Source organism: Prunus persica, chromosome G1, assembly GCF_000346465.2.
Source record: "Prunus persica cultivar Lovell chromosome G1, Prunus_persica_NCBIv2, whole genome shotgun sequence".
Classification (NCBI taxonomy): Eukaryota; Viridiplantae; Streptophyta; class Magnoliopsida; order Rosales; family Rosaceae; genus Prunus; species Prunus persica.
The window spans coordinates 47,371,096-47,393,504 of record NC_034009.1 but is presented as its reverse complement, the minus strand read 5'-3'; the positions used below and the strand labels follow the sequence as shown (position 1 = coordinate 47,393,504).

Genomic DNA, 22,409 nt, shown 5'->3' with positions numbered 1-22,409 from the left:
GCAACCACTATTCACGTGAATAGTGCTTGCCCTAGCTCCACCCTTGCCATGGCTAAGGGCAAATGAGTGGAGTTGCTCTAATTTATCAAAAAAATTTATTTTGCTAAACCCTAATTTATCTAATTAAAATAAAATTTTATAAAATTAGAAAACTTTTTGAAAAATTAGGAAAATACTCCAGCTCGAAATTTCATGTTTATGTGCCTTTAAATTATAACCTGACAGAAATTTTTTTTTTAATGGGTATTGAACTCATCCATAAGACGTTCTCCAACTAAGCGGAGACAAATACCTTTATAATTATTTGTTCTTGTGTCTCATAATTATATGGAAAGACGAGATTCGTAGCATCATCTATGACTGCTGTTTATTGGTGACCAAATTTATAATATAATTATCCGAACTATAAAGAGTCAAATTGTGCCCACCATGTTTCCTCCTTATTCTTCTGACATATGTCCTCTTAATTAACAGAATATTAACTCTATTAAGTCCATCAATTTTTATTAAAATTTTATATAAATTTTTCGTGGGATGGATGGATTTAGCAGCTAAAATAAAAGGAGCACATGATCAAATGCTTTGCGGATCAATGGAATGGTTACTAGATAGAAATGTATGCTTGGAGTTGGCGACCTAGTTATATACAAGGGAAGGTCGTGTCTAAATTATCATCTCTCATCTCATCTCATGCTTCCAAAAATAAACTCACTCTTTCCAAATTATAGCTTCCTTGATATACAGAATATATATAATCATACCATTTAGTTTTACACCCTATTTAACTCCTTTTTATGTTTTGTTTTTTAAGTTTTAAGGAAACCAAAAGAACAATCAATGAGGATAAACTTAAAAAGTTATAATCTTTCCTTTGTGAGCTAAATGAAATGAAATAATAAAGCAAAGTCTTGTAACCCTCTTTGGTGATGGCAATAATAAAACAAACCTTTTAAATGAGGCTAAAATGAAATGAAATGAAATAATGGTGTGCAGAAGCCAGTAGTACAAACAAAAATACTTCTACTTGTACCCAATTGTTGACTCTTCTTCTATGCACAATTGGTTAAATAGTCCAACATCAATATATTTTTTACAACATCAAATCAAAAACCTTGTCAATCTAGCACAAGCTCATAGCAAAATTCATTGGATGTACAGTTTTATATGAGATGGCTACAAGATAAAGGCAGCACACAGTCACAGATACACGGGTTGCGGGCAAACTTCTCCTACGAGTTTCCATTTGGCGTCTCTCCTCCACTCCTTGCTGCTCTTTTCTGTAAGTCCGCATCAAAATGTTGAAAAGCCGCATCAAGAGCCTGCACTAAAATGGTCTAAGTACCATTTGACATTCTTATTCAAATACATTAATCCTTGCAATTAAACTGAAAATCAATGACAGTATTGACCTGATGCATTGGACGAACGAGGAGGGAAACCTGGTGCCGGAAGTCCGATTGCTTTATCTCCTGGAAAATTTCATTTGATACGTGAACTATGTAAAATCCTCTTTTAAAACAATCAAAGACTGATTTTAATTGGGGATTTAACACATGAATTACCTATATTAAAAGTATAAAAGAGAGTGAGAGAAAATGTGTTTTTGACCAAAATGACATTTTCTGTTTTTCCTTAAAACAGAATTAAGGTGATGTTAGAATGCAAAGGTTGGAGCACTAACTGAGACTCTCTTAATAGACAAAACCATAAATAAATATACATTACACCAAGCCAGTTGTGTCTCAGTGCTATATCACAGTAAAGGAGGATTCAACTTCAATAAGAAACCAACATCTCTCTCCTCTCCAAACATTTCCATCCCTCACATCCCAATGAAGATTTTAGTTCTGTTCACGGAAAAGCCCCAAGGAACTCTCATAAAGGTATATGGCAACTGCACCTTAACTCAGGGTGATTCTATATTAGCCATGAGGAATGGTCCGTATGGATAACCCGCTAAAGAAGGCCCAAGAGCACTAACTACTTGTGGGATGAAGGAACCCTAATACTAGTGGGCTGTTCTCAGCAGTTCTAGCTCAACATCAACAATAACCCTTTCAAGGAAGATAGATCGACATCAGTTCATAGTTTTGAGCTTTTGTGAAGTATTTATATAAAACACAATATGGTGTTTCTTAGAAAATGCATGTGGGGGACTCAACTAGTATGTTAACAAAGCTTGGAAACCAAAAGTTAAATAAAGATAAACTAGCACAAATTATACCTCTAACTGTCGATAAATTTGTGACATGGCATCCTTCAGTCTGCCTACCTGCATGAGAATTTAATGAATCCACAAAAAATAATAATAATAATAATTTAAAAAAATCATGTTTAAGAAATTCAAACAGCTATGCTAATGAGTTATGATTTTCTTATCCTTATTTGAACAAACATCGCAAAATTTTCAAACACCCTTTGACCCTTCATCAACCTATTGGGTAAATAGGTTCCAGGCCAATTTGATTCAATCATAGCCCACTATATTATATTATATTAAAATATTCAAAAGATGATTCGGGCTTGTCCTCCCCTCAAAACGAGATCTTCCATAACAAGAATCCTCCTCATAAGTCCTAAGGTCAAAATCTTAAAAATCTCTAGCAATCATTTCATTTCACAACATATCACATAAAGGAACCCCATCTTGTGAGTTATAAAAACTAACCTTAGTAGATAGATACGTTGTCGTAATTGGATATGAAGACCAAAAGTGCCTCAGTAATTCTTGAATGGATATCCAGTGCTGGAATAAGAAACATATCCATAAAATCAAAATCTAAAGCCAAATTTGTCATACTTCCTCAACTCTAAGACAACAGAGGGAACACAATTAAGTTTTTCTATGCTATCTACAAAGTGGCTAGTAGTCTTTAAAAAAATAAACAAACAAGTTGTTATTCACTCACGTGCAGAAGTTCCTCTTTCGTTTTGTTTGGCAAACTGTCTAGGACACTGTCCTGAGGATTCTTCCCAAGTTGATACTTCGTACTTGAAATATTCTGGGTCAGTCCATTAAGAACCTATACCACAGAAATGGGGAGTAAAATTTTCTTGCTACTTAAGTATACACGCTTATAAATATACATATCACATCTTGATGTGTCTTTGTGCTTTCTGGCATATCATATATTGAAAAAGACCTGGAATGAAGATATATACCGTAATAGCAATTTCTGGTGCAACTGTGGAATTTTTCAATCCAATGCTCTTAATTTTAGATATAGCCTCCCTCAAGGAGCCATATGCTTCCTCAGTAGTCAGGCTGCATTTTTTCTGTTCAGTTCCAGTACGTGAGTCATCCAAAGTTTTAAGTGCATTAACTTGTTGCGTGTCAAAGTAGTCTCGAGGATCCTGTTTCCAAAAACACATGAAACATCTAGAGTATCAGAAGAAAATAAAAAATAAAGTATGGATCTTCTGAATGAAAACTGTTAGCCAGCAGCTAGAATGATGTCAAAGTTAACCTTAATACATAATTGAGCAACAGGATGATCGTGATGTTCTTGAAGGTCCTCTATCTCCGTCATCCGAGTAATCCTATCAAGTCTCTCCTGTTCAGCACTCTCATCAGACTCTGCAAAAACAACAGCTAAAATAAGCAAAGATGCTGTGCTACTATCAGAAATATTGAAGGGAGGAAAATCCCAATGGATGAACCAAAGGGGGAAACAAAGGACCATGCTAACCCCGTCTTGACTGCATAAGTGCCTCTGCAACAGTTCTTGGATCTTCTAAATCAACATCTGCAGTCAGGTTCACAAATCAAAGTTATCTACTAATTTACTGAAAATATAGTGACCTAAGAATCAAACTTTCATGGTTTGTTATCTACATCAGATTAAAATAAATAATTTATTCTTATGGCATGTATTAATTAATGGAAGGAAAAGGAAATAGGTTCAAGAGAGAGTCTAACCGACTGTTCTTCCTTGAAGAACAACAGCGCCTTGTCGATTAAGGTCTTGTGATAAAGTCCTCCTGTATAGCTCGTTCTGCAATTCCGTGACGTCCTTGCTTCCATCACGAAATATCCCATGATCCTGATTTTTAAAAATGTTGCGAATAAGACACGATAAATGAATGCAGCTTTCCTGTATCCCTAGAGATGTTAAGTATTATAACAAAAAAAAATTGTGATGGATCAAAAACATAAAAGAGCATTTAGAATATGACAATGTAAAATAGAGGAAAATATGAGGAATATTCTGCAATTTACCATTTATAAGATTATGACCAAAATGCCAAATCACCTTAAACTTTCAGATATCAGACAAACTAGATGACTGCCTTCATGAAAACTTAGAAATTACTAAAATAAAAGGCTCAAGTGTTTATAGACAACATACTGGAAGATGGGTATAATCATCTCCTTGGTCAGCTTCCATATCTAAAGTTGGATCAACCCGTCGAATCTGCAAAGAAGACATGCCGATAGGGAGAAAAACAAATGTAACAGAAACATCCCAGGTAAATCAAGATTTAGAAGGGAAAGAAAATGATTTTCTAAACAGCACCTTCCGACGAGCTTCACTTGCCAATATAGCATCCTCCTTCAAAAAAATTGCCAGTTCCTCATCCTCGGCAGCTTCTGCTGCAGCTGCAACAGCATTCCTTGTACTGTGGAGGTATTCAGCTCGGAAATATTTTGTCCAGAAGTCTTTTTCTGTCATCTGGAATAAGAATAAAAAAAGAAAAAAAGCAAGAATCATGCTTTGAGAAATGTAAGAGAGCAAATAACAGACTACCCAATTCTCTGATTTTTATCCTAGCTTCCAACAAAACTAGGGACACGGAAAACTGCCTGATTATGTAAAGTTTTTGTTTCAATATCCTCACTACCTTACTGGGAACCAGAGTAAGAAATGCCTGGTGAACAGCTGGTTTCAGGGCAAAAATCTGAAAAGCAATGTAACAATTAAGCATAAGAACCAAAGAAAGTATTCCCAAGATGGATCACTAGCTCTCTCATACAGAGTATTTGTAAACGTCAAAATGGAAGCTTTATGTTAAAGAAAACAAAGAAGTGCAAAATAAAAGAACCATACCTGATATTTAATCTCTGGAGTCAAATTAAAAGTAACCTTGTTCATCTGGATATTTCCGCCAAAAGAAAAAAAAAATTCAGAACCACAACTAAATGAGGAAGAAAATGTTATCCATAACAAAAGGAATCCTTGTTTATCAAAAAATAGTTCTACTAAAAGCCACCAAGGAGATGCAACTCTCTATAAGGAACAAGTAACTGTTGACAAGAAGAAAACAAAGAACTCATTAATCAAGGGGAGAGAGAGAGAGAGAGAGAGAGAGAGAGAGAGAGAGAGAGAGAGAGAGAGAGAGAGAGAGAGAGAGAGAGAAAGAGAGAGGTTCTACCCGGCCATCAGTCATAGGTTTGGTGTCCAATATCATTGAACTTCTGAAACCAACCCGTTGCTTTGACTTTGTACGGCTATCTCCATCAAGCAACTTCTGCAAAATTGAAAGAGTAGAAATGTATCTATATCACACTACACACTTTCTGCTAAAAATAGTTTCCATTGTAAGCATAGCCCCAGAGAGGGGGGAAAGATCCAACACTATGTGTACACTTATAGTTCAAATACAAAATTAAACACAGAACTTGTACAAACATAGATGTCTGCAATAAACTATCTAACCTTCCTAGTTGCCCAGAACTCAGATTCCGTCAAGACACCACTGATTACAAATTGCATATGAAGTTTCTGCAATTCACTGAGAAGAATAAAATTTAGTGACACAAAAACAGGAAGTATAAACACAGATTATGTCAGTTCTACACTGAAAATGCTACACCCAGAAGCAAACAATCTAGTAACAGGAATTATCAAGTTACAGCAGTTCTCAAAACACAAATTAGAAGCGTTTTGGTGGACAATTACTGTCTAAATTTCCACCTGGAAAGCAAATGCAAACAAAAATAAAAAATGCACACAATAGAAGGCAACATGATGGACAAAAAGAGTCACCTTCACTATTAAAGAGGGAAATGATAATAACAAGGTGATTGCAAAACTATTTTCGACTTCAGATGTTCAGACACACACACATCCACGCAGAACCAAAGGGGGTAAAGAAGTAAGAAGTGTGAGGCATATTTCACCTGCTGCCACATCAGCACTCTATAAAATAATTAGATGGAGTTTAGCTTTTGTCCTTCAACCGAACCATAGGAGTACAATTTAACTTTTAAACTACCCAGTAGTGGAAATTAGACCTATAGGGACTAGAAATTTAGTTTGGCTTTGAATAAGTACCAGGAAATTATTGCAAATTCCTTGTACCAGAAAACGGATTGTGCAAAACCCCATGGAGAAAAATTGTTTGGAAAAAAAGACAAAAAACAAGTATTTGAACTCAACAATCTGAACTTGAAAAGAAGGGACAGGAAAACTTTAAAAGTGGAGGCCAATGGCCATCCAGGTTTGGTATTTCTATGGTAGTACCATATCAATGCTTAGTATTTCTATGATATATGCCTATAGAAAATATAAAATGTACTTTAAAAGTACATAGGAAAGAAAAACAGGCTTGAACTTGCAAAACCACATATGAGTTGAAGGGTAGTGTGATCCTGATTCTTTCCTGCTCAGCATATATTAGATTGAAAAAAAAGTAAAACTGCATAATATAAAACATATCTATATAAGAAACAAAACAAAATAGCTTAAAGCTTTTCCATAGCAATACAGAATCGGAAATGCTGATGATTGCAACCTGATCATGTGGGTACAGGAGACTACAGTTACCTGTCTTCTTGTAATAGCTTCATACGGAGCTGCATTTCTGCAGTACTGAGTTGTTCATCAGGCAATGTGACACCAGATTTCTCAGAAGTCGTTTTTGCAGCAGAAGTAGGTTTTGCAGCAGAAGAAGCTTTTGCTGCCTCTCCAGACTTAGCGAGGGCATTGCCTATTCAAAGTACCAAATAACACAAACTAAGAGTAAATAATTAACCAATACAGCAACCAAGACAGAACAGTCAAATGTTAAATATATATATATATATATATATATATCAATCCCCTTCTATTGAGGGATCCCTCAAATAAATTATTTGAGGGACGCCCTTTAGGGTACCCTACAATTTTTTTTCCAATGATCCAAACCATCTATTTTTTTAGGTCTTCATTCATAGATCATCCTTACAAAAAATTAGACAAATCGGAAACCGTTTCAATATTCAATTGTGTCTTACAAAATCAATGAACACGGTGCTTCAAGAAAATGCTAAAATTTCAATAACTCAATTGAGTGGTCAAATGATATCGGATTCAAGTGATTTTTTGTAGAGATGATCTTTAAATGAATATCTACAAAATAGACGGTTGGATTAGTGAAATACAATCCGGAGTGGGGCCTACAAGGGGTGTCCCTCAAATAACTTATTTGAGGGATCCCTCAATGGAAGCTCTCTGTGTATATATATATATAAGTGCAGTGTCATAAGCTTCAAAGGAAATCAGTGAAAATGGAAAGAGCAATGATTGGCAATGAATGGCATGTAGATAGCAGAAAAGGTGAGGGCATTAAAACATTCCTTGCACATCTAAAAATAGCATTTGCATGGAAATTTCTCAAAATTCAACTAAAAAGCATAAGTCAGAGTATACATCAGCAGAATGGTAGATTTGCAGACAATATAGAGTTAAAGAAAAATGCGAAACTGAGACTTTGGACACAATCAATCTAGACTTCCATTACATGTTCTGGATGTGATTCTTACCTACAAAATCTCGGCATACATGAAGATCGTGAAAACTTCCAAACTCAAAAATGTAACTTCTATCCTGGGGAATCACAGAATAAATTTTTGTCAATGAAGAAAAAAGGAACTGCACTAGACTAGCCCTAAATTAGTGGGAGGTCATATCATAGGTTACAACTAAAAGAAAACCTTGTCACTGAGATTAAGCCAAGGTGGTTTATCTGTTCCCTCCTTAGTGTTTTTGTGACCTGAAAATTCAAAAGAAAACGCAATATAAAAGAATTACAACTCATATAACTAGCATGATATGTAGAGAAATTGAATGATGGGTTGTTAAAATGAGTAAGATTTTATTTTATTTTTTTAAAGGAAGGAAAAGGAGTACCTGTAATGTGTTTAAACTCCACATCGAGCTTCGCAGCGGACGAGGGGTCGTTTGGCCTGAACACAAACTTGTTCTCTGTCTGCACAGGCCAATGTATGTTCAAAAACAAAATGATTCCATACATCACCAAGAATGAGAGAGAGTGCACTTTTAACAATTACCCAAACTAGCATTTGGTAGAATGTGGCAGAATACAATGTTTAAAATAATGATGAAACTTAAGACTAATTAAATTTGTATTTTATGAAAAAAAGAAAAAAAAAAAAAAAAGGCAATACAAGGGATGAGAAAAAGTGAAGAATTAAGTAATGGAGTACCATAGTTAAAACGCCAGGAGTCCCAGGATCTTTGATTTTAGATTTGTAACTCGCACGCTTCACCACTTGCCTACACGACATCTTCTTCGCGATCGTTTCTTTAACAGAAATTAAATTTCACAAAAACCAAAAGAAATTCAAATCAATCAAATTTGTAAAAATCCTCAGATATGGAGTTAGGGTATTTGACGCAAAGCAATGATGTGAAGGTGAGGTGGTTTAGGGTTTTGGGTTGTTATTACAGTTACGGGACCGAGGGAGAGGCTCTCTCTCTCTCAGAGTACTCTCTGTCTGTGAGTGCGCGTCTTCTCCTCCTGTGAAAGGAAGGGAGCTCTATTAGTTGAACCCATTTATTTGCTAAACATACCCCGCACTGTTTTTTTAATGAATAATTCTTAATTACATGTATTAAATTAAAGAAATTGGCCAAAATACAAAAGTAAAGAATATAATTTTATATATTTTTAAAATTTAAAGATATAAAAATATAAAATTAAAATAGTATAAAATATTCTATTTACTGTTCCAGACCTTTGAATAGTATAGCCGCGCGGCTATAATCCTGAAATATAATATTTGAGAAGTATAGCCGCGCGGCTATACTCCTTAATTGAATATTTTAAAAATATAGCCGGGCGGCTATACTCTAAAATATTTAGCAAATTAAGAAAAAAACCACTCCCGACGAAATTCACATGACCTAATCCGGCAAAAAGTTGCCCCTGCACCCACGCACAACGTGCGTCTTAACTGATGGAAAGTGTGATGACGAAAATCGGAAAATTGAAAGTTTGGTGAACAAAATTAAAATTGACCCTGACCTCAGTGACCAAAATGTAATTACCCCTTTTTTAAATTGTTTTGGGACTCAAGACTTTTTGTCAGTCAGAGAGAGCAGAAGTGAGATGGAGTGGGTTGAAAACAGAGCACTATGAATTTGTAGGGCATAATTTGAAATTGAAATTGACGTGAAGAAAAAAACAGAGTTCTTCGTCATCAGCTATGAATTTGTTGAATAGCAGCGGCAACAAAAAAAGAGAGCTTGGCTTTCTCATTCTCTACGCAGCTGCTTTCTACGCCTTCATCATTCATCGATCCCTTCAGCTCTCTCGTGGTACCCAATCCCAAACCATTTCCTCTGTTTTTTCCTCTTTTTTTTTTTTTTTTTTTTTTTTTTCTTTTTACGTTAATCAATTGAAATGCAAATGCAATTCTCTCATACGCAGATCATTATCTTAAACTCTTTGGTTTGCGTCCTGGATGGTTGTTGCCTCATCGCCTCAATGTATGTTCCTTCTCTCCTCACCTTTCGTCTTCTTCCTTTCTCATTCAATTTCATTTTTTTTTCTTTTTCTAGATTGTATTTCCTTTCAAAAATAACGTAGGAGATAGTCAAGAAAGATATCATAGCGTGTCAGTTGAATGAATATTTTATTTCCTTTCATTTGTTCTATTTTCCATTTCCAAGTATCTATATATATACTTTCTAAAGTAATTTATGGGCTGTAAATTAATGACCGGAACGGTTCAGTTTTTAGGTTCTTCATCAGCTCAATTGGAAATTGTTCAATTATCCACATTTTCGTTTCAGTTTTATTTATGGAACTGAGATGTTGTAATTTTTAATTTTTCACATTTTAGATGACTAAAAGACTGTGTTTTGATTATTCTTTTGCAAGGGTAGCTGAACAGATGAGGCTCATTTTTATTTTTTTTTCATCATATATAAGTTCTTTAGTTTTGATTCCAAGTAGGGCATGATTAATTATTTTAGGTTGTAGAGCTGGGTTTTAGGGATTAAAGTTTAGCTCTTAGGTTCTTAGCTGGCTAAACCACGACTTTAATCCGAAGGGCCAGAGGTGCCATTACAGTTGCATGGTATCTGAAGATATATTTGTATATGTACGGGTGTATATATGTAAATTTGACTCTTTCTTAATTATCATAGAAAAGCATGATTTGGAAAGGCATTCTTGGATTGGAGCTAATTAACGGTTGGCAAGGTGGGATGTTAAGTGGATTGAGGAGAAATTCTACTGATAACATTCTTACACTCCCTAACTTTACGAGTTCAACAATTATTTTCCTGCATTACCTTCTTTGGCTTGTAATAGGTTGGCAATTTCATTATTAGATAGACCTTTTCTGGATATGATTCTTGTTCATGTGTTGGATTATTTCAGTATCACTGTGTGCATAATATGAATGCACTGAATGCTCACAGAATTATAAAATCTTTATTTATCTGATATACCCCCTTTCTTTTTTTCTACTTAGGATGTTTCTGATGCACAATGGAGAAACTTTCAAGGAAATTTACCTGTTCTTACTGTTGTTTTTACACTTTTTACGTTGATCGCTAATTTATTGAGGACAAGCTTTCACTTAAAAGCGAGAGGGATGTCCATTATTTGGATTTTGATATCTTTCACATACCTATCATATCTGCATGGAGCCTGGTATGTGTTACATTCATAATAATACTTGGATTTTATACTCTGTCTAAGGAGGCTGCAGTTCTCTGACTTTCGTTGTTTCTGCAAGCATAATATTTATCCTCTCAATCGCTTCAGTGAATTTTCTTTTTGTAAAGGTGAGTTGCATTCAAGTGTGGATACATAATGTAATGCATTTTCTTTTATCACTCTTATCATTAGTCTTTTCTGTTTACAGTTATATTGCATTATTTTTCTTCAGTTAAGTTGTTTTCTGAAATATACAAGTTCCACATGAACCCTAGTGTGTAAGTATGTGTTATGATCACATAAAGAACATTGCTCAGGTTTCAAAACAATGTGATTTCATATGAAGAGTTAGCCAACATTTGAATGTCTAAACTTTCATGTCTTGCTGACTTAGCATTTGATATTCTTGTTCATTTTTTACCACTCTTTGTGCTTCTAGGAGCTAAAACTTCTGAAAATTTGAAATATAATACTTCGATGGTGAGAGTGTAATCTGTTTTATTCTCCGTTTTTTAATAAATATTTGAATAACTCAAACTTGGTTCTAATTTAACACAGTGGAAAAATATACATTGGGGATTTAGTTCTGACTTCTATTTTATTATTTGTTCCTTATTACATTCCAAATTTTAAATGGTTACTTGTTTTCTGTACAATTGCAATTCATTACTTGTAAAATCTTATGGGAATAAGGCTTCTAGAAAAAGGTACAGAATGACTGTAAGCTCTTGTAATGGTTGTGAACCTTTTGCATGCGAAATTTAAGGTGCTGAGTTGATGTATAAGTTAGTTTTTCTTTTTATAATTTGGTTTTATGTGAGTGAAAATTGTGTTTTTGCATGCTTTATCCAAAAAAAAAAAAAAAAAAATCCTACATCTTAAGATCACCAAAGAAAATAATATACAATCTGAAAATTTGAGTCTGTTCTTAGAGTTCATTTTGTTTCTTTCATCATCATAGCTGTGCTGTACTGTTTTTTATTCTTGCCATATGTTTACTAGACTTTTGTTTCTGCAGATATTTGCACGAACAAAGTACTTCTCTTTCGTATTTTGGATTTTCAACATATTCTTTCTTCTGTGCAATCGTGTTTATGAAGGATATTCATTTTACATGATTGGGTGAGTTTTGTTGGCTAGGCTATTAAGCCCTTCTTTGGGTAGTTAAATTATTAGGCAATAAATTCTGATATATCTGCTTACTGGTCTGTTTATCATTGCACATAGGCAACGGTGGGCATATTTGGATAACTTTCGGGGCACTTTCAGATGGCACATTTGCTTTAACTTTGGTAATTTTCTTTCCTCATGATTTATGATTGTGTGGGATTCCTAATGATTTTTTTTGAAAATTTAATTCCAATTATCATACTTTCATTATTGTGGTTTTTGTATATCATATTCTACCTACTCTTCCATATCATGTGCATACAATTGGTCATCAAACACATATGCGTAAATATGTAGACACATACATGCGCATCATAACAATGACCCAGATGGGGTTACCAATATCAACTTTCCTCAACACCGTATAAGAGTTCTTATGAGCCATCACTTTCCTCAATTTCAAAGATAATGCTTTTGCTAACGTCTTATATGCAGAACTAACTACTTAATTCATCTAAATTCCACGGCTCTCCACAACAGAACTTTCCCGTGGAAAGTTAAATATAGATATAGTTGGTACATGCATTAGCAATCTATTTATTGAAAATTCCATGAAAGTAATTCATCAAATCCTTTACTAATACAAACTCATAACACAAAGTTCAGACTGATGAACGTTTGGAGTAATTTGGGGCTCCTCTCAGTGACAGCTTTTTTGGTTCGAATGAAGGTGAAAAGTGGCTGCTTGGAGCAGACCCACAATGCCACAGCTTTAAGCTTTGTGGATGATAGGTCAAGGGTGTGTAAGGCTTTTTATATGAGAACTGAATTGGTGGATTTATGGGTCTTAAAATTTGAGTCGTTTCATGAGTTATGGCTGTAAATGGTGTTTATGAGTCCTTTCATCTGAGTGGTGGTGTAAAATTTTGATTATGGTGACACTTATTAATTGACGGGTGGCTTAAGGTTAGAGGTAGGCTGTGGAGTTTTTATTGTGAAGATGACTAATTGATGGTGGAAGTGCATGGTTTTGTTTGTGACCATGGTGGCCCACATTGTGTTGGCAGTGACCATGGTGGCCCATGATGGAGCTAGGTGTGGTGTTGGGAGATGAGTTTATTTTTAAACTTTTCATTGCTTTTTTATTTAATGGTGGATTTACATATCAGTAATTTTGATCTTGATTTCTTGTGCTAGTCACATGGTCATTGTCTTCTGTTTTAGACTGAACATTGATTAAATTAAAAGTACATGGGGGCAAAGCAGAACTGACTTCAAAGTTTAGAGGGTAATTAGATACCACCCCTTAAAATCACAATAAGATTAAACTAAAAAAATTCTTAAAAGTCACATTACTGAAATTAGAAAATGCGAAATCAAAAGTTCGTTGTACCTATATACTTATTTCAGTAAATGCATGAACAAAACTAAAAGTAAAATTTTTCAGTTGAGACACATAGAGGATGGAAGTTAAAAGTAAAAAGGAGATGGATTCATGGGGCACAACAGGCATGCTTTTATATATATATTTTTTTATTTTTAACTCTGGCTGTTTGTGACAGTTGTTTTGCGCATGATAAGCTTTGGCTATGATTACCATTGGGCACATCGAGATTCTCATTTTGACCATAAGGTAATTTTTTTCCTTTTGAGGTCTGATCTCTCTCTTCTCTTTCCCGCCCAACTCCTCTGATTTTTCGTTACCTTGTCTACATGGAAGCCGATATTACAAACCTTTCAAGCTTCTGGTAGTGGTGGTGATGTAGGGTAATAGTAAGAGAAAGGATGAAAAGAGAGATCAGGACCCTTGCCTTTGGTATCATGCAATAGGTGTATTGGACTCACTCCCAACGAAATTCAAAACAATTCCAGCATCACAACTAATTTACTATGAAATGCTAAAAGACACAATTCATGACACCTAATCATGTGACATAAAGAGACTCAAACATTGAATATAAGACTCCAAAACAATGAGCCTAAATACATGTGTAATTAATACATTAAATCTTTGCAGGAGATAATTTATTCCTCCTTTTAACAAAACCATTTATGCCTCCTTACACAAATGGGTTTAGTTTAGAGACTATTCTCCAGCCCTCCATGGTCTGAAGAATAATCAGCATATGTTACTTACTGCTCTAGAACCTTAAGTATTTTTTTCTTCAGATTTTTCTGTGGATGAGAGTCAGGAGTGGTTTTTTTTTTTTTTTTTTGAGAAACGAAATTTATTAAGCAAAAGAACACGGAGGTGGATAAGGCAACCGAAGAAATAAAAACAAACACAGAGAGAAACAAAACAGCACCAAACCCTCCCAAACTTACAGGGAGGAACAAAACCGAAAAACCACAGAACAACACACCCCCCAGTTAACCGCAGCTGCCATATCCCTCATAATAGTGGAATAAGAGTAGTCTTTAAAATCTTTTGTAACAGAAGCCCACAAAGCTACCCAGTAATTAACTCTATCCCAAAGCTCACTCACTCCCACTCCCTTATAGTCTTCAAAAATTCTCCTATTACGCTTCATCCAAATGTTCCAGAATACAGAGTGGACCAAACAGCTCCATAAAGTTGAAGCGTGCTTCCCCGTTCCCCAAACCGCAAAGTGAGAGTCAGGAGTGGTTATTGATTTCTCTTTATTCAACCCTGCCTGTTTTTAATGCCCTTGTTCTGCAGCTTGCTTTTATGGTGCATGATAACCTTTTCATTGGCTTTGAAGTTGATATGTTGTTAGTTTTCTGCGCTCGTACTCAACAGCGTAATTTTATGTTTTGTTGTCCTTCACGAGCTTGCCAATTACTATGTAACAGCATTTAATATAGTATTATCTGGAAATCCTCAAATCAATTCATGTATCAGTACCCATTGGTGATTCCTGGGTTCATTCAGATGGAGTTTCTCTTAAGAGTTTATTCATGCATGCAGATTATTGTCAAGGAATACTTTGTGCCTTAAAGATTTACTTAGTGGTGATACTTATTTTGGTCTCGCAATTGCAGAAACACATTCAACGCTGCGATATTTGTAAATCAGGGAAAACTTGTTACCAAAGTTTACAGGTTAGCTTACACTATCCACCAAGTGTGAGTCCAGTATTATTGTAGTTGATGGATCCTTAAACTAACTTCCATCTGAATTAATTTCTCCATATGCTCATAAACGTGCTTGGTTTACTCAGGAGAGAGGTGTCCAGAATGACAAATTTTCCTTTATGACTTACCTTTCTTATTTGGTATATGCACCACTTTATCTTGCTGGGCCGATTGTTAGCTTCAATGCATTTGCCTCACAGGTCTGTCACTTTCAATATAGATACTGTCCTGTTCTCTTCCTTGTGCATTAGTGTTCTATTGGTATGATTATTGTCTTTCATTGATGAACTACTGAAATGAATGATAATTATCACACAGACTTTCCCGTTTGAGAAACATTCTTTGGTTGCCTAGGTGTTTTTCGAGAGATAAAGGCTTTGGTGATATTCAGATGCTTAAAAATCCAAGTATAAAGTTTGAAACACCTGCCTTCATGGTACAAACTTTGAATGAATTTAGCTACAATAATGATATTGTTTAGTGTCTTTGTTTCTTATAATAAAAAATGATATTGTTTTGTTGAGGACTTCTGATATACCCTGACTGTTGCTGAAGCAATACATTGACTGTTGTTCCTGTAGTTTGGAATTTTTCCTACATATGTGATTTTTTCAAACTAACTCAAAGAGTTGATCATTTCCGGATTATCAAGTGCACTGAATCTCTGTTTCCATCCATTGGATATGCTAGTCCTTCCTGTATGTTACTGCGGAGTTTCATCAATTATCTTTATTGCAATGTTCTTCCAGTTGGATGTTCCTCAAAATAACTTATCAGCTAGAGACATTGCTTGGTATGGTTTGCGCTGGGTATTCAGTCTTCTTCTGATGGAACTAATGACACATCTTTTTTATTACAATGCGTTTGCAATCAGGTGAGTGTCTTTATAGTTAAAGATACACCATATATGGTGTGTGCGCGTGTGTCTGTGCGTGCATGTGTGTATATGCATGTTCTATCTTTTGAATAATATTTTAACAATTTTTTCTTCTTCTGTACCTATTAGTGGCATGTGGAAAGAGTTACATCCTATGGATGTGTTTATTATTGGATATGGGGTAAGAGATGATCCTTACATTATCAAGGTTTTTCATGATTAGAGTTTTAATATCTCAAGTTTTCATATTATATGAATGGAAATACATTGTGAAGCTAAATAACGTATTATTAATTTAAGGTGGACCATTTACTTTTGGAAAATGCAAAGGACACACCATAGACAATGTTTGCATGGACAGTGCTGAATAATTTATTTCTATTTGTGAGATCTGTTATACAAAATGCTGAATACATATATCTTTAAATAGAAAATATTCATAAGTTTCTTTGGATTGAGAATTAGTCAAAAGCTATTGGTGATTAATGCTTTAAAAAAATCCTCAAATGGTTATTTGTGAAAAGGAGTCGGTACTATTAATATTAAAAACTAACTTGTGATCTTTACAGTCCTCGTGGATGTGATGTAACAATTTCTTATTTAAGTATTTCCAAGTTTCTCACCATACTCAGATACTGTGCAGTCTGCAACAAAATGAAGTTTAAGGAGTTGGGTTATCTCGATGTTATATTTCATTTTGTGAACTTTTGTGAGTGAAAAAGTATTTCAAATGGATTTTCTTTACGGGTCTTTTAGTAGTTTTTCCTTTTACTTTGTTTCCATTTCCATCCTCGTTGTTGGGTGGTTTCATTTATTTATTTCAGCTCAGGTCAAGGTTATTTACTTTCTTATGATTGTGCAGGTTTTAATCTTCATGTGGCTAAAGTTTTTTCTGATATGGCGCTATTTCCGGTTCTGGTCACTGGTGGGTATATGTAAATGAAGTTTTATTTATTTTCTTCTGAAATTTGGCCTTTTCTCTGGGTGCTGCTACTATACGTTGTTCTATCTGTAATTTGTGCACATAATGATTTAACAAGCTTTAATTATTAATGTTGCTATACAGTGGAAAGTGATTTTGTTGTTCTTTCCAATTACTGCAGATATGTGGCATTGAGGTCCCTGAGAATATGCCAAGGTGTATAAATAATTGCTACAACCTGGAAACCTTTTGGAAGAACTGGCATGCTTCCTATAACAAATGGCTTGTGAGGTGAAACTTTCAACCTGTTATGCTTTGAATTTCTCTTGTAATCCTGTTTCTAACTCCGACATGTTTGTTTCGGAAATGACAACAATAGGTATTTGTACATTCCTCTTGGGGGCACTCGGAGGAAGCTTCTCAATGTGTGGGTTGTATTCACATTTGTTGCCATTTGGCATGATCTAGAGTGGTACTTCTAGCTGCTGTTGACCTTTTCTTCTTGATTACATCTTACTTTCCTGTCAAATGGGAGCAGAGCCTTGTTGAAACTTGTGCCTTACTTTAACTTATTTTCTGTCATTGGCATTAGGAAGCTTCTTTCCTGGGCATGGCTGACGTGCTTATTCTTTATTCCGGAAATGATATTAAAATCAGCAGTAAATGCATTTCAGGTGACCTCTTTCTTCCTATCTTACGGCTTAATTTAGTGAGGATGACCATTCCAATTTTTCCACCTCTCATATAGCCAAACACGTACTGTTGTTTCTTGGAGGTATTCAGTGCCAAAGAATATTTAGCTATACCCCCTGAACAGGGACAGAACTTTTTAAAAGGAATGGACTGAGCATATAGACTGGGGCAGTGGTTGTAGGCTACGGGTTTTGGCCTTTGAATATTTGGGCTGGGTTAGCACAACCAGTATGGTGACTGGCTCTGTGCCTGCCCCTGAACTTTGCCATGTGTCCCACTGGGTCCCTGTTTCTTTTTGTGCCAAATTGCCCCTTGAACTACAATTTTCTTTTTGGTTTATATTTTGAGTTGTATTCTTGTCAGGTTGAGAGTACTCATGGGGAGTTTGTTGTTCGCGAACTAAGTGCAGTTGCTGGTGCTATCACTATCACTTGTCTCATGGTCTGTATTCTATATTTAATTAAGGCATATACCATTCATAAATAGTTATGTTCCACTTGATCATCATACTGACTTTTGAAATTTGTGCATTTAATACGACATTTTCCTGGATCAGTAAAATAATACCAGATGATTAAATTCCCAGTACCACATGAACATTCAGAATTCTTAATGAGCCAAAATGAAGTAGTAATAAGGACCTTTTTCCTATGGTTCTTATAACAATACTTGTTTAAATTTAGACTTTCAGGAGTCTTTTCCTTCACTCTTCATGTTGATCAAAGGGCATGCTTTATATTTATTTGTAACATGTTTGTGCATCTAACTGATTTCAGTGAGAATCCAATGCTCGGAAAACCTAAGGTACTTAGCACTTCAAAGTACTTTGGGTTATATCCAGTTGCCAAACAGATAATAATGAACCACTGACGTATTTCAAAAATGGAACGACCTTATGTGTTAACAAGAATGAGTAAAAGCTATCATGATACAAACATCCAATTAAAATGCTAATCCTTTTGCTTTATTAACGCTTCTGCATCCAATATTTTTATTAAAGCCAATGTTTATGTAGGTAGCAAACCTTGTTGGTTTTGTTATTGGACCATCTGGCATTAGTTGGTTGATTTCTCAATTCCTTAACAGAGAAGGTATGTTGAAATTTTATATCCTTAAGTTCCCTGTTATCCTTACAAATGCTGCTGCTGGGGTGCTAATGATATTCTTTGTACAGGACTACCTGTTCTGGCTGGCATGCTTTTGACGTTTTATGTAGGGACAAAGGTAATGCCATAATGATCTAGTTATATCTCTAAGAGTAGATTTATTTATAGAGACACCCTGTGGGGTTTATTTTTCCATGAAATTTATACACCTTGTGCGTTAATCAAGGGGAGAACTAGTGAAATCTGTTTGCAATCATGGCCTTACACTGGTTGTATTTTTGCTCAAAAGTAATTTAAATCCAAATTTTTTTTTATTTGTTAGGAGATCTAACGCATGATGAAAAATTAAAGAATTTTTTTGAGGTGGATAATACTTAAAAATTGTTATTTTCTAGTAACTTTGACGGTTTCTTGAATACTAATGCCTAAATATAATGGAGCAAAGCACATGGTAGTCTAATCATAGGAGTTCAGATCTCTGCTTACGTATTCTGATATTTTTCTTGTATAAAAAATTAGGTTGTTTCAGGCTTTCTTTCAATTATCTTCCTCATAAAATCTTTAAACACCAACAATTTAATTTTAGACCAAAATGACACCATTTTGGGCACAAGCATAATATGAGCAACAAAAACATAAGCAGCGAATCGTTTTTCTTTTTCTTTTTATCTTTTGGTTATAACAGTGGGTGTGTGCCTGCCATTTCTATGATTGGTCTAAAGTTGGATTGTCCTGCAGCTTATGTTCCACATCCATGATGCAAAGCAAAGTAGCAGCTAAATTGGCTCGATGTAATCGGCCCCGATGGCTAAAGGCTGGTATGGAAACCAACGTCCGTCCGAAGTTCCAAATTGGAGACGGGTTTGCCGATATTATAATAGAAGGTATGTGGGTTCACGCTGAGGACATTTGAGTTCACTACTGAGATCTTACACAAGTACGCATACTGGTGGACAAAATTAACCATACATCATTCCACATTCTTCAGTTGTATAGAATTAGGAAAGAAATATACTTTCGTTAAGGTAGAGATGCTAATTCCAATGTACGACTTTGATAATTTGTCAAATTTCTGCACTGTACTGTACCCATACTTTCTGCCAAAAGTTTTGATTCCAACTTTTGATTCTGAGACTCTAGTAAGCACTTTGGACCATTGGAATCCAGAATGTGATTTGTAATTTTCTTGTTAATTATATATTTTGGTTTCGTTTTTTTTTTCTTTTTCACTTTTGATCTCTCAACTTTGAGTCTGATGTTATTCCAGTAATTACATTTTAATTTTTGCCAACTTTGATTCGGATAACTGATGTTTGTTTGTTTATACCCTATATTAGCAAACATTAGTTCATTTAACATAAGGAGAACTTTTAAATAATAAATACCAGAGGATGGAACACACAAAATAAAAGCTGGACTTGCAATTTTGATTCATTTTTTCTTATTAGTATTTATTCAAAATCATGGTTCTAATGCTGCAACGGCAGCAAATAGAGCACAATACAATGGGAAGACAATGAGGGATAATATTATGCACCACTTCGTGCAAGCTTTTGAAAGCAGAAACTATCAAATATGGATTAAGTAACCTTGTCTTCTGTTTCACCGACAACAAAACTACAACCAGAATTTGCTCTTTAGAATATGTACCATTTCTCTTATGAAAAGAATGTACCTCTTTTGGGACCGTCAAAAGCGAGGTTGGAGGATGAGAATGCGGAATTGGACTTCAATTGGGCCATGGTGGTGGCAGTGGCTGAGAAACCAGAGCATAGTGTATGCGTCTCTGGGTGTTAGGGTTTTGAGTTTTTATGGAGGTTTTTGGTTTTGAAAATAGCCAAATTTGTTAAAAGCTGAAACTTAAACCAATACAATATTTTTGTTATTCTGACCAAAATGCCATCCACCCAAGGGTGACCCCGCCGGCAGGGCAGACTGTCCTTCATATGCTTATTCACTTGCCATTGTCTGATGCCCACATTTTCTTCCTTTATTTTTTATTTAGTAAATTTAGGTTTTAGTCACACAAAAATTTCACTTTTGAGAAAAACCAAAACTTTTTCAAACAAAACAAAAAACCTCTCAACTTTCGAACCAAAAACATGCAAATGTAAATTATTTCTTAAGAAATCCAAAAATTAATAAGGGCAATTTTGTCTATTTTGGCTTCTTTTAAAAAATTTCTCTCTTCTTTGGCCTTTTTCAAAGTCTCCCTTGACCAGGGCCAATGAGAAGGAGACACGACTGTGTAAGTGGTAGGGGTGGGCATCGGGACCGGAAAATCGGAACACCGAACCAAACAGGTGAAAAAAAATTGGTTGACCAAAAAAGTCAACAAATCGGACCGGAATCGGACCAAACCGGTTCCAACCGATTCCGGTTTCGATTTTACACCCCATCGCACTAGACCGGACCGAACCGGACCGATCATATATATATTTTTTATTTTTACAAAATTTTAAAATCTAATGCCATATTTTAAATTTTATAATCACTATTTTTCCAAGTTCAACTTCAAAAAATTTATAAATGTATGAATTGGATTATTTGTTAATTTTTAAGCTAAAAAAATAAGTTATTTATTAAATGTTTATAATAATAAAAAAATTTAATATATATTTTTCACAAAAATAATAATTTAATAATCCAGTTCAAAACCGGAATGGTCAGAACCGAACCGGCCATTTTTTGAAATTTTTTTTGTCTAAACCGGACTGGTTAAATAGTACCAGTTTCGATTCCGATTTGAGGTAAGAACCGAATCGAACCGGACCGCACCCACTCATAGTAAGTGGGTCTCCGGTGAAGACATTATTTTTTTAATTTCTCACCAAGGTTTTTTTGAATATTTTTTGGTTTTTTATCACAAATGGTCCTTCACGTTTACGAAATTATCACGAATGGTCCTTGAGGTTTTTTTGTGACACTAATAGTCCTTAACGTTTGGGCTTTTTATCACAAATGATCCCTGCCGTTATAAATTCTGTTAAGTGTGACGTGGAAGATAAGTGGAGCCCACCTGTCCAATTACATTGTGACATGTGGATAAAAAATAATTAAATAATTTTTTTAATGAAAATTCCAAATTTTTTTCTGCAACTTTTCATCTCCCTTCCTTACTCCGTCTCTCTCCCCCTCTGCCCTCGCTCTCCACCCTTTGCTCTCCATCTCTTCTCCCTGTCAACTCCAGTCGCCAAACTTCTACTAAGCTAATCATTTTTAAAAATACCAAATATTTTGATAGGCATACAAGTAGTTGAATTTCTAGAAGTGTGTATCTTCTACCTCAAAAAATATCCTAGTCCTCCATGGAATCAGTTGTCCACCCAATAATCAACCAAAAAACTAGTATATTAAGAACTTAAGTCGATCTGCTTGACTTAGAGGAACAGACCCAAATCAAATCACTGTGGAAACCGTGGAGTACATAGAGTACTTGAATTTTGGACCTGGATCAGATACAAGGCACTAGGTCAAATGGGGAGGCTATAAAAAGACTTGCAGTGAAGAGATTGCGAGGCAGTTTACAATTGGTTTGTTCTTACATGGAGCAAGTCATTGGCTAAAGACAACAGGCATTCCACTTTCTTATGGTTCATAAGGAGAAGGAGACAGGGAGATGGAGAGCAAAGGGTGGAGAGCGAGAGAGACGGAGTAAGGAGGGGGATGAAAAGTTGCAGAAAAAAATAAATATGGAATTTTCATTAAAAAA

The 22,409-nt window shown here is 35.1% G+C and overlaps 2 protein-coding genes across 7 annotated transcripts; one reads left to right on the top strand and one right to left on the bottom strand.

Annotated features, from left to right (window-relative positions):
* Positions 955-8,789, bottom strand: LOC18788398 (probable RNA polymerase II transcription factor B subunit 1-3). Of its 3 annotated transcripts, XM_020554095.1 has the most exons (21): positions 8,671-8,786; positions 8,429-8,526; positions 8,112-8,190; positions 7,916-7,974; positions 7,745-7,808; positions 6,768-6,930; positions 5,658-5,733; positions 5,374-5,469; positions 5,049-5,093; positions 4,843-4,899; positions 4,518-4,673; positions 4,350-4,415; positions 3,920-4,043; positions 3,690-3,746; positions 3,468-3,577; positions 3,163-3,354; positions 2,910-3,023; positions 2,669-2,746; positions 2,225-2,272; positions 1,410-1,469; positions 955-1,319 (listed from the first exon to the last, which is right to left on the bottom strand). In XM_020554095.1, the coding sequence occupies exons 2-21, from the start codon at positions 8,507-8,509 to the stop codon at positions 1,230-1,232; spliced, it is 1,815 nt and encodes a 604-aa protein (XP_020409684.1). In that variant the 5' UTR covers positions 8,510-8,526; positions 8,671-8,786; the 3' UTR covers positions 955-1,229. The 3 variants fall into 3 exon arrangements, with proteins under 3 accessions (XP_020409684.1, XP_020409683.1, XP_020409685.1); XM_020554094.1 differs by having other exon boundaries at positions 8,429-8,787; XM_020554096.1 differs by lacking the exon at positions 955-1,319 and having other exon boundaries at positions 1,404-1,469; positions 2,225-2,268; positions 8,429-8,789.
* LOC18789358 (putative membrane-bound O-acyltransferase C24H6.01c) lies at positions 9,264-19,926 on the top strand. 4 transcript variants are annotated; one of them, XM_020554097.1, is made up of 19 exons: positions 9,264-9,542; positions 9,655-9,713; positions 10,706-10,887; positions 10,973-11,021; positions 11,912-12,015; positions 12,121-12,185; positions 13,566-13,636; positions 15,007-15,066; positions 15,186-15,299; positions 15,849-15,973; positions 16,106-16,157; positions 16,839-16,901; positions 17,080-17,189; positions 17,278-17,370; positions 17,491-17,572; positions 17,955-18,032; positions 18,607-18,682; positions 18,766-18,815; positions 19,436-19,926. In XM_020554097.1, the coding sequence occupies exons 1-19, from the start codon at positions 9,431-9,433 to the stop codon at positions 19,475-19,477; spliced, it is 1,587 nt and encodes a 528-aa protein (XP_020409686.1). In that variant the 5' UTR covers positions 9,264-9,430; the 3' UTR covers positions 19,478-19,926. The 4 variants fall into 4 exon arrangements, with proteins under 4 accessions (XP_020409686.1, XP_020409687.1, XP_020409688.1 ...); XM_020554098.1 differs by lacking the exon at positions 10,706-10,887 and adding an exon at positions 10,377-10,431 and having other exon boundaries at positions 9,304-9,542; positions 10,936-11,021; XM_020554099.1 differs by lacking the exons at positions 9,264-9,542; positions 9,655-9,713 and adding an exon at positions 10,377-10,431.

Excerpts from the sequence above, each read along its gene's own strand:
- LOC18788398 (XM_020554094.1), bottom strand. The coding sequence starts at position 8,509 with ATGTCGTGTAGGCAAGTGGTGAAGCGTGCGAGTTACAAATCTAAAATC. Across the intron at positions 4,416-4,517 it reads CAAGTGAAGCTCGTCGGAAG|ATTCGACGGGTTGATCCAAC; the intron begins GTGCTGTTTAGA and ends TCTTCTTTGCAG. Across the intron at positions 3,024-3,162 it reads CACCAGAAATTGCTATTACG|GTTCTTAATGGACTGACCCA; the intron begins GTATATATCTTC and ends TCTGTGGTATAG.
- LOC18789358 (XM_020554097.1), top strand. The coding sequence starts at position 9,431 with ATGAATTTGTTGAATAGCAGCGGCAACAAAAAAAGAGAGCTTGGCTTT. Across the intron at positions 17,371-17,490 it reads ATTTGGCATGATCTAGAGTG|GAAGCTTCTTTCCTGGGCAT; the intron begins GTACTTCTAGCT and ends CATTGGCATTAG. Across the intron at positions 18,683-18,765 it reads TCAATTCCTTAACAGAGAAG|GACTACCTGTTCTGGCTGGC; the intron begins GTATGTTGAAAT and ends TTCTTTGTACAG.